This window comes from Mustelus asterias, chromosome 2 (assembly GCF_964213995.1).
Source record: "Mustelus asterias chromosome 2, sMusAst1.hap1.1, whole genome shotgun sequence".
Lineage (NCBI taxonomy): Eukaryota > Metazoa > Chordata > Chondrichthyes > Carcharhiniformes > Triakidae > Mustelus > Mustelus asterias.
Window position 1 is genome coordinate 142,570,456 of NC_135802.1, and position 12,154 is coordinate 142,582,609.

At 44.5% G+C, this 12,154-nt stretch overlaps 1 protein-coding gene across 3 annotated transcripts in view; it reads left to right on the forward strand.

Moving 5' to 3' along the window:
* The window catches only part of ctnnd2b (catenin (cadherin-associated protein), delta 2b), a 778,554-nt gene that overhangs the window by 454,912 nt on the left and 311,488 nt on the right, over nt 1–12,154 (forward strand). The window contains exon 7 of one of the 3 annotated variants that reach the window (XM_078229049.1): nt 5,721–5,915. In XM_078229049.1, coding sequence (XP_078085175.1) covers nt 5,721–5,915 — 195 coding nt within the window. The remainder of the gene's footprint in view (nt 1–5,720; nt 5,916–12,154) is intronic. The other 2 variants (XM_078229027.1, XM_078229038.1) reach the window with 2 other exon arrangements.

Consider the following 12,154-nt stretch of genomic DNA (forward strand, 5'->3'; position numbering starts at 1 on the left):
TGGGGATTTTCATTCACTAAGTAAAATAAATCACATTATTTACTGTAAAGCCAGAATTATTCTTTTATCAGTTATGATAAAAAGAATAATTCTATTATCGTTTGGTTATCCAGAAAGGATTTTTGGCAGCCGTCTAGATTATAATTTTGTTTTGACGATGTGTGACGAATGACATCCTTCATATCATTGTTTACCGTTGTTGCAGCATTAAGATAGTGTTTGATTAGGTCATTGCAGTGGATCACAACTCCCATACCCTGTTCCATGGGGTGGTAGGATAGGGTAAGAGGGTGACGGTGTGGTGGGGGGAGGGGGGGGAGGATTCCTGTGAGTGATTGACAACACGCTCTTGCGTCCCATATTTTGATCTACTTCTGTAACCTTCTCTAGCTTCGCAACGCTCCACAAACGGGGATCAAAATATTCTTTTTCTCGAGGGCTCTTCTTGAGATTTTCTCGAGAGCTACTTCATGGTTTTCTTCTTCATTGAATCACAGAATTGTTACAGCGCAGAAGGAGGCCATTTGGCCCGTTGTGTCCACGCCGCCTCTCCAAATGAGTAATTCACTGAGTGCCATTACCTCGCCTTCTCCCCGTAACCCTTCCTTTTCAATTAACAGTCTAATTCCATTTTGAACGCCTCAGTTGAGCCTGTCTCCACCACACGCTCAGGCAGTGCATTCCAGATCTGAACCATCTCATTGTGCTTTTGCTTCTTTGGCCAATTACTTTGGCTGGGATTTTACGATTCCACCTGCTGCCAGGATCTTCCAGTCCCACTGAAACTCAGTGAACATTTGGCTGGCCTGCCGCATCCCCCTTGGTGGGAGCCAACATGGTTGACCTGGAAAATCTCTGCCTTTAAATTTGTGCTCTCTTGTTCTTGTTCCTTTCACAAGTGGGAGCAGATTCTCCCGATCAATGACCAGGCCCCTCACAATTTGATCAAATCTCCTCTCAGCCTTCTCTTCTCAGGAAAACAGTCCCGACTTCTCCAACCAATCTCCACAATTGAAGTTCCTCAACCATTCTGAGTCTTTTCAGCATTCTTTCCAATATCATTGCATAATTGGATGCAATATTCCAGCTGAGACCCAACCAGTTCAACATAACCTCCTTACTCTTGTATTCTGTACACTTATTAATGAAGCCTTGGATACTACATGCTTTAATAAATGTTTTCTCAACCTGCCCTGCCACCTTCACTGACTTATGCATATGTGCACCCAGGTCCCTCTGTTCCTGCATTTCCTTTAGAAATGCATTCTTTATTTTATATTCTGAAAGAGAAAATGCTGGAAAATCTCTGCAGGTCTGGCAGCATCTGTGAGGAGAGAAAAGAGCTGATGTTTCAAGTCCAGATGACCCTTTGTCAAAGCTAAAATGCGTAGAAAGTGGGAGGTATTTATACTGCAGGGTGAGGGAATGAAAGATGGGTCATAGCCACAGAAACCAGGGGAATGGCAGTCCATAGAGAGAATAAAGGGTGTGAATGGCCAAACGACAGAGAAGCTAAAATCAGAGGGTAAACTGTGACAAATGAAGATGGAGGAGGGGATGGGAAATGGGTGGGAGAGAGGTAAAATTTAGAAAAAGGGGGAAAGGGGAAGCAAAGGGGGAGAAAAGGTAAGGAATGTGGGGATAAGTTAGGGGGAAAGAGTTGGGGAGAAGAAAAATGAAGAAAGACAATAAAGAAATAAAATGTAGAGAACAGTAAAAAAATTAAATAAAGTGAAAACAAAGGGGTCGAGGTGGGGTAGAGCTAATCATCTGAAGTTGTTGAATTCGATGTTGAGACCAGTAGGTTGTAAAGTGCCTAGCTTGAAGATGTAGTGCTGTTCCTCCAGTTTGCATTGAGCTTCACTGGAACATTGCAGCAGGCCAAGGACAGACATGTGGGAGCAGGATTGTGTGTTAAAATGGCAAGCAACCAGAAGGTCAGGATCCTGATTGCGCGTAGGCCGAAGGTGCTCAGCAAAGCGATCACTCAGTCATTTGCTTTATTTTATACTGTTTCTCCATGTTCCTCCGATCAAAATGAATCACCTCACATTTTCCACATTGAACTTTATCTGCCACTCATCCATTCATTCCAGTAACTTTAAGTTTAAGTTTCATTAGTGTCACAAGTCGGCTTACATTAACACTACAATGAAGTTACTGTGAAAATCCCCAAGTCGCCTGTTCGGCTACACTGAGGGAGAATTTAGCATGGCCAATGCACCTAACCTGCACATCTTTCGGACTGTGGGAGGAAACCAGAGCACCCAGAGGAAACACACGCAGACATGGGAAGAGTGTGCAAACTCCACACAGACTGTGGCCTAAGGCCAGAATTGAACCTGGGCCCCTGACGCTGTGAGGCAGCAGTGCTAACCACTGTGCCACCATTGTCCGTGTAGTTTTGAAGTAATGCAATAGCCTCTTCACAATTCACAATGTGTTTAAGGCTCGTATCCTCACAATATTGTGAATTTTTCCCTATAAATCAAGCTCTAGGTCATAACATTTACCCAGAAGAGCAAGGGTCCACTAGCATTACCATTATGTCACCATCGCTCCAATCTTTAACCTTGGTGGCGGGAAAACTTCTGGAAAAAAATAATTTCGGTAAAGTATTAATAGTCACATGGACAAATGTGGGTTAATTAAGGAAAGCCTAATAATGTGGCGGAAGAGATACAAGGGTCTGTAATGGCCTATTCCTGTTCCTAACATTCCTATGTTTGTAAGATCCTACTGCCACTCCAGATTAATCCCTTAACAGTCAAAAGCCAGGGCCAGCAGAACTCACTAATCTTACACTACAACAATGACTGCACTTCAATAGTACTTCTTTGGCTGTAAGTTGTTTCAGGATATTCCCTGGTTGCGAAACACATTATAGAAATGTTAGTCTTTCTTTCTATGGGTCAGTCTCAACATTTCAATGCTCGGGCTATTGGAAACATGTGAGGTTACAGAGGATGGAACAGATAGGACATAATTAGCCAGTCAAAAACTAGCCCAGGGAATTCTACTGTCCCAACTAATGGAAGATTAAAACAGGAAGCGGAATAGGACGAGGAAGTTCAATCCAATAGATTGATTTAATGGAGTTAATTACTGCCCGTTGTAGCTTGCTGTCACCCGTGATGCAGAATAGTACCTTAAGGAGCACTGTAGAGGCATTTGACTTTCTCCTTGCACTGAGCTCCAGCCTTCAGTCAAGCCTGTTCAATTGAACCTTTAATTTGATACATTTCTCCATGAGGTTGCAGTTCTTGGTCATAGCCACTGGGGGTGCATTCTTCAGCTGTTTGTGGGAAATTACCTCCCTTCGAGTTCGTATCAGAGTCCCAGCTGCTGAAGAATAGTCACCATTGCATCCAGGTTGTACCCAAGTATAATTTGAAAATGGCGGTTTCGTCCAAGGAAAAGAGTAATTATTTGCATGAAATTGTTTTGATCCGAGCCTGCAATGCAAATCCATTTACTCCAGTTTTAACATAATGGGCGGCACGGTAGCACAGTGGTTAGCACTGCTGCTTCACAGCTCCAGGGACCTGGGTTCGATTCCTGGCTTGGGTCACTGTCTGTGTGGAGTTTGCACATTCTCCTCGTGTCTGCGTGGGTTTCCTCCGGGTGCTCCGGTTTCCTCCCACCGTCCAAAGATGTGCAGGTTAGGTTGATTGGCCATGCTAAAATTGCCCCTTCAAGTCCTGAGATGTCTAGGTTAGAGGGATTAGTGGGTGGGATATGGGGATAGGGCCTGGGTGGGATTGTGGTCGGTGCAGACTCGATGGGCCGAAGGGCCTCTTTCTGCACTGTAGGGTATCTATCTATCTAACATCTTACAATGAAGTGACCAAACTGAAGCTACTGTCACAGTGCTGACTCCGTTCCAGTGTCGTAAATCATGTTTCAGTTGACCCTGGTTCCTTGATCATAATCCATGCAACCAATATCACCAATAGAAGATTGAACGCAGGCACAAATGCTTACACACACACACACACACTCTCGCACACACACACTCTCTCGCACACACACACTCTCTCACACACACATTCTCACACACCTACACACATTCTTACACATGCACTCGCACGCACGCACGCACGCACACACACACATTCTCGCACACATACATACAAACACGCACACTCTCACACACACACATTCTCGCACATACACTCTTGCTCACACACACATCCTCGCACACAAACACACATTCTCACACACATACACACACATGCAGACACACATTCTTACACACCTACAGACATTGTTACACACACTCACGCGAGCACACACGCACACACACACATTCTCGCACACATACACACACACATGCACTCTTGCACACATGCACACAAATGCTTTCACCCTTGCGTGAACAGTCTCTCACGCACTTGACGGGATTTTCTGGCCCCAAATGGTCTGCCAAATTTTCAGTCCTGCCTTTACGATTCTTGCGGCAGGGGTGGGGGAGAGACAGGAAAATTCCACCAACTGTTTCTGTCTCTCACACATACTTCTTCTCTCTCATAGATACTCTCTTGCAGATGTATATATGCTCGCACATATATATACATATATATATATACACACACACAAGTATCCATACACACAGGGATAGATACACATGCCTCAGATGGTTGAGCTTTATAGAGTGTTAAATTTTGTATTCTTCATAGCTGGATAGAACATTTACCATGTGGGGGCTTCTGGTGCTGGTGTCAGGAACACCAGGTCAGCTATAGTGCAAATGGATTAAAACACATCACTCTGCCCTGCAATTATTTCAAACAGGTTTTCTCCCTCCCCTGGTTCAGGCATTTCCGAAACTGTGTCCGGCTGTTTTGTTTCTGTATTTCTTGTATTATTGCTCCTCAGGCAGCCTAATGGCAATGTGTTCTGTGGAACTTGCCCACCTCATGCAGGACAACAACCTGCCATCTGTTTGCCTACTGCCCATGGTAGCATGGCTCAAATCATACTGTCGGATGCCAACCTCTATCTGGGTACCCCATGCCACTAATTAATGAATGGCATTAAGCTGCCCAAACTTGTTGTTTTTGTAACCAGGGATTGTTTATTCAATTGATTTTGTTCCAGTACTTTGAATCATATATCCACATTGCCCACATGGATGTAAACCCGGTGGTTGATCCAATTTTGTCAGTAACTCATGAGACAGGTTGGGTTAAATTAAATTCACCTCCTTCCCCCCCAACCCCAGGATTGTGATCATGTCTGACTTCCTGACAAATTAAAAATTAGGTCTTAGTCTCACATTTGGGGCAGCACGGTGGCACAGTGGTTAGCACTGCTGTCTCACAATTGATCCGGGTTCAATTTTGGCCTCGGGTAACTGTGTGGAGTTTGCACATTCTCCCCATGTCTGCGTGGGTTTCCTTCGGGTGCTCCGATTTCCTCCCACCGTCCAAAGATGTGCAGTTTAGGTGGATTGGCCATGCTAGATTGACCCTAGTGTCAGGGGGATCAGCAGGGTAAATATGAGGGGTTACAGGAATAGGGCCTGGGCGGGATTATTGTTGGTGCAGATTCGATGGGCTTAATGGCCTCCTTCTGCACAATAGGGATTCTATGATCTTCCAGAGAGGTGACCTGGTCAGACGTGTCCACTAGATTCAGAACCTATTTTTATTTTTCTCTGCTTGTATTGACTGTGGGTTTTGAACTCTCAACGTGTTGTTTTCTCTCGTGCACCACAGCCAGTTCCCGTGCCTCCTACAGCAGCCAGCACAGCCACCTGGGCCCTGACCTGCGCCCACTTCAGTCTCCAGAGCACCACATCGACCCCATATATGAAGATAAAGTCTATCAAAAGCCCCCAATGAGGAGTCTGAGTCAAAGTCAAGGGGACCCGCTTCAGGCATCTCTTACAGGGACATATCGCACTAGTACAGGTACAGTGATGTGTATAAAGCGGTCGTGCTTGTCACCAAAGTGGTCTCTATCACGCTATATTGTATGTTTGTAAATTATACACCCATTGCCCTTGCCCCCAAGCCCCTCAGCCCCTCCAACCAATATATTTACATGCATCCCAGCTCCCAGGGAGAAATCTACACATAGAACAAACTTGCACTTATCTTGCTTCTTGGTTGATTACAAGACATTGCAAAGTGCCTCACAGCCAGTTCAGTACTTCTGAAGTATGATGTTTTGTTGTAATGTAGGAAATACAATAAGATGTCTCACAACACCAGGTTGAAGTCCAACAGGTTTATTTGGTAGCACAAGCTTTCAAAGACTCGCATTCCAACCATTAGCTTGCAATTGAGTCTCTGTCTATATATGCCCTGTTTGTGAACCCAACTCTCCACTCACCTGATGAAGGAGCAGTGCTCCAAAAGCTCATGCTACCAAATAAAATAAACCTGTTGGACTTTAACCTGGTTTCGTGAGACTTCTTACTGTACCCACTCCAGTCCAACGCTGGCATCTCCACATCGTAGGAAATACAGCAGTGGATTTGTGCACTGTCCCAGAAGCAGCACCGAGATAATGGCCAGATAATCTGTTTTAAGGATTTTGGTTGGGGGATAATTATGAGCCAGGGCCCCAGGGAGAACTCCCCAACTCTTCAAATTAATATTGAGGAACCATTTTTGCATTTTGGAGCGGGCAGATAAGGCCTCGGTTCAACATCACACCCAAAGGCAGATCATGAGGGGTTTGATAGACGGAATGGTTTTTCTTAGAATCCTACAGTGTAGAAGGAGGCCATTTGGCCCATCAGTTCTGCATCGACTCGCGGCATGGTAGCACAGTGGTTTGCACTACTGCTTCACAGCACCAGGGATCCGTGTTTGATTCCTGGCTTGGGTTACTGTGTGGAGTTTGCACATTCTCCCTGTGTCTGTGTGGGTTTCCTCCAGGTGCTCCGGTTTCCTCCCACAGTCCAAAGTTGTGCGGGTTAGGTTGATTGGCCAAGCTAAATTGCCCCTTAGTGTCAAGGGGATTAGCTAGGGTAAATGCATGGGATTATGGGGAGAGGACCTGGATGGGATTGTGGTCGGTGCAGACTCGATGGGCCGAATGGCCTCCTTCTGCACTGTAGGATTCTATGACTCTCCGAAAGAGCATCTTACTCAGGCCGAACCGCCGCTCCATCCCCTGTAACCCTGCATGTTTACCATGGCTAATCCTCCTAACCTACACATCTTTGGACACTAAGGGACAATATGGCGTGGCCAATCCACCTAACCTGCACCGCTTTGGAATGTGGGAAGAAACCGGAGCACCCCATGCAGACACGGGGAGAACGTGCAAACTCCACACAGTCACCCAAGTCCAGAATGGAACGCAGGTCCCAGGCGCTGTAAGGCAGCAGTGCTAACCACTGTGTCACCATTTTCTCCAGTTTGCTATTTGATCCTCTTACTCTCCTGAATCCGCCTAAACGTGCCCTCCATCAAGTCGTGTTTGCCAGCAGTTGGAATGAAACATTTATTCTGATCATCAAAGACATTTTCAAAAGCTGTTGCTGGATAAATTTCATTAATTGTGATTTAGTTTGACTAAGTTAGTGAACAGGAAAGGTTAGGTTCCCCAGTGGAATGTAACCCGTCTGATTTTTCATTCAACTTTTCAGTTTTTGTGCGTGTGGCAGTTAAAAAAATCCGTCAGGGAAAAATTAGATTAGCCTGTAATTAATATTTTCTTTCTGTCAAAAAATAAATGCAAGAAAGTCAAGCGTTGTATTTCACCTTCAAAAACCATTATTATCCAGCACTGCCTTGGGACTTGAGAACATCACTTCTGATCAAACACATACAACTGCTGATGTTGGCAGCCCATATGGTCCACAAAGTCACAATTTTAGTCAAGTTTAGGATTGCCAATTCTGGTTGGACGTCGTTCTGAAGCTTTCATCACATGACTTATCCAACCACCCCACTTTCTTGCTCTTCCATGATTGGTTGCCCACAGCTCCACCTTCCCACACCAATCACATTTCATGGCAGCACAGTGGCACAGTGGTTAGCACTGTTGCCTCACAGTGCCAGGGACTTGGGTTCAATTCCCGGCTTGGGTCACTGTCTGTGCGGAGTCTGCACGCTCTCGTGTCCGTGTGGGTTTCCACTGGGAGCTCCAGTTTCCTCTAATAAGGAACTTAGACTTAAACTTTAAACTTTTATTTCATTTTCTCTGGAGAGAAACATACCTGTTTTCAGTCAGACCCTGAGGCTTTGCTTTTTTGTTGGTAACATTCCGCCCATTGTTTAAAAAATGTTTCTCACAAATAGAGAGCCTCCTTGTTGGCAGAAAAATCAATCAAGAGCTTCATAATTCTATCCTTTAATCACCATTCATGCCAACCAGAATCACGTAATGGTTTATAACAGCAAAAATAAAAAGTTTAAGTTTATTTATTAGTCGGCTTACATTAACACTGCAATGAATTACTGTGAAAATCCCCTAGTCGCCACACTCTGGCGCCTATTTGGGTACACTGAGGGAGAATTTAGCATGGCCAATGCATCTAACCAGCACGTCTTTTGGACTGTGGGAGGAAACCGGAGCACCCGGAGGAAACCCACGCAGACATGGGGAGAATGTGCAGACTGTGCACAGACAGTGACCAAAGTCAGGAATCGAACCCGGGTCCCTGGTGCTGTGTGCCACCCTTTCTTTCCCCATTTCTCCAGAGTACATAAGCAGATCAGGGACCTCTATGATGCTGACAACTATTTTCATTAGATAAGGATATTGAGTATACCCTTATCTAATATAAAGAGTATATATTTGTACTGTACCTTTAATGTAATGATGATAGCCCAGGGCTCGGCACAAGAGTGGGAAAAGTCAGAAATTGACTTTGTCAAAAGAAGGAGATACTAGGACAAAGGCTTGATCAAAAAGATAGGTTTTAAGGAGCATTTTAAAGGAAGAGGGAGAGGTGAGGTTGTTTCAGGAGGGAATTATATGGCTGATTTGTATCCAACTCCATTTACCTGACATAGCTCCCATATCTCTCAATACCCTTATCTAATGAAAATAGCTGTCAGCATCATAGAGGTCCCTGATCTGCTTATGTGCTCTGGAGAAATGGGGAAAGAAAATTGTCAAATTGAATTGACTTCACCACAGCGTGAATCTGAAACATTGGCACAGTTATTGCAGAGCAGAGCGATATGCAGATACTGCCTGCGCTGTTACTGTATTAAGTTTGGATGATCTTATCTAAATTCTTCATTGGGGGATGAAGTGGAAATCTCCCATCGAGAGACCACCTGATGACTGGTGTCGAAAATGGAGACATTTTAAACTGTCCGCTGTTAGATTGCTGGGATTGAACCTGAGACGGGGCCCTAGCATTTTCCACTCGTTTCACTGGCATAACTTTGCCGGAGACCCATTTCTGTTGGTGGACAAGGTTTCCGACACTCATGGAAAAAGATTCCCAACCGTGCTGTTGGTCAGAGCAGAGGAAACTTGTTCTGTATCTGATCATGCTATACTTGACCCAAGAATGCCCGATACTGGCACTAAGGGAAAATAATCTCTGCCTAGCACCAATGCCCCAGCTTGGTGTGCTCAAATAATTAGTGCATATTTCACAGAACGATGCTTTTCAATTTTAAAACAAAATTGGCTTATTTACTTAATGTAAATTGGTAACGATAGATTTGTAGATGCTAATTATACAATATGAACTTCAGAACTCACATGGACAGCACAGTTTATACCTCCGCACTGTCAAGTTTGGCAAGAGACAAAGCACATTGTTGGATCTTTCGTTGGAGTAGTAACCACCCCTCCGACTCCTGGGCCCTTGTCCCGATACACAGGCCTTGTCATTCATTTCTTTGTAATTAGAGTCTCAGAAAGATGGGCACCTACGTTCCAGAAGGCCTTTTCAGTCTCCTCTCCCTTCTCTGAATCTATTTCTTTGCTTTGTTTCTTTCAGCCTTGATGGTTCCAATGATCTCCTGGCCAGCCTCCCAGCTTCCGCTCTCCATAAATTTGAACTTATCCAAAACCCTGCTGCCAGTGTCCTAGCTCCCACCAATTCCCAAATACCCATCACCTCTGACCGATATTGGCTCATGTCCTGGTAGTGAACCGATATAAAAATTCTCACCCTCCTTTTCAAATCTCTCCACCCGTCCATTCGCTTGGATAACTGTGCATTCTTCCAACTCTGGCCTGTTATCCACCTGCTGCTTCCTTTCACTCCACCTTTGCCTTTCCTTTTCCACCACATGGCATCCCCTCAAACCAGAGCCTCAGCATTAGAGCCATGGAACACACAGCCCTGCAGTCCAGAGCTGAGATCACTGGCCATGCCACCAGACATCAAGGCCCTAAGAGGTGAAAGCCTCTCCCCAGATTTCTCAGCCTTCCTCTCGCTTCTTTTTAAACATTTCTCAAAACCACCTGTTTTCCTCAGCTTTTGGTCAGTTACCTGTCCAAATGTTTCCTTTTGCTTGGTGTCATTTTTTTTTTAAATGGTAACACTCACAGAACAGTACAGCACAGGAACAGGCCCTTCGGCCTGTGATGTTGTGCCGAACATGTCGCCAAATTAAACTAATTCCTTCTACCGGCCCTTGGTCCATATCTATTCCTTGCATATTCATGTGCCTATCTCTGGGGGTTCCTTTGGACATTTTTATCGCAAATTGCTGTTGTTTTGTCTTACCATAAATTTAGGGACTTTTTTGAGGCCAAATCTTTTTAAAAATATGAGGAAGCAGCAAATCTGATTAATATGGCTGACTGTCACTCAGCACTAACACGGTGGATGACTCTTCTGAATCCTCTCCTCCCTGAGAAAAATAGTCCATTAGGCACACTTAGACGAAAGTAGTGCCCATGACAAACATCAATAATGTCTTAAATGATTTGACTTGAAGTGGAAGGGTCTCTTTTGGAAGAAATACTGATTTATTGCGAAAAGTCCTCAGAAGCAGAGGTCCCTTCACCAAAATCCCTTTATTTACAAGTCTGACAATAGCATACAGAGTGCTTTCAGATAGCAGTCTACACTAGGAGTGCCAGAGGAACTGACACTCCTGGTTAAATACAAAGCAAGAGGTTCCCTGATTAGCCCATCAATTTGGCCCTTAATCAGGGAGTTCATATTCCAACAGGCCCACCTCAATTACCTGATGATGTAATATAATTTATAGTTGTTACATTTACCTACCTTGCATTGGAAAAAGGTCCCCAGGAGTAACAAATTTCAACAAAAAAGATCCTATACAGTGTATTTTGCCTTAATTAGTTCACACCTATGAATAAGATGTCTGGTTTTCCAATGGATTGAGAAACTTCCCAATGACACAAGGCAGCAGTGAAATTCCATCAGAGCAGATCCACTACATGGAAGGATGGGGAATTATCGTGAAAGTAATTGCCTATGCCCCTAATTAATGGTGGCCAAGGTACAGGAGATAGTCCCTTACTGGTTTTCTGGCAGTCTTCCTATCTTCTTTTCCCAATTGCATAGGAAGGATTGGCTGTGAATATTTGAAAGGATGATGAATGTTCATCCACAGATTTAGGCCAAGAATTCTCCGACCTTGCCTGCGGCTGGGATCCTCCAGCCCCGCTGCAGTGAATGGAGTTTTGGCTGAACGCCAAATTCTCCACTCTAGCTGGCACTGGTGGGGGAGGTGAAAGGGATTGGAGAATCCTGGCCTAATTTCACTTCTGTTCAGCTTTGGAGTAATGGGCACAGTCTGGCATTCATGTACCTGTGCCACTCAGTAAGTCCGTGTACAATACTCCGTACAGGAGCTCAGGGAACTGAGAAATATAAGAAAGCCATCAAGGATAAACTGAAGGCAAAAGACATGCCATGGGTAAGTGCTTATCACTGATTGCATTTGTTGCTAAAGTTATCAGTTGCTGCATCTTTATGAAATCAACAGCTGTGTGTGAAGAGTGTGTCATTCAGCCACTCTTATGGCTTTTTACAAGTGCCAAGACGCTTTCTCAAGTGGAGAATTTCTGCCAATTCTCCGCCTCAATATACTTAACAGAGCTTGATCAAATTCAAGCTTCTCAGGCTATAGGCTACCCTGGGATGAACTTTGGATCGCTATATTTTTAATACTGTCGTGACATCTCCTCTTTGTGCTTGATAAACTATATGATCTCCAGGGTTTCTCTAAGAAGGCAGCTGCTATTC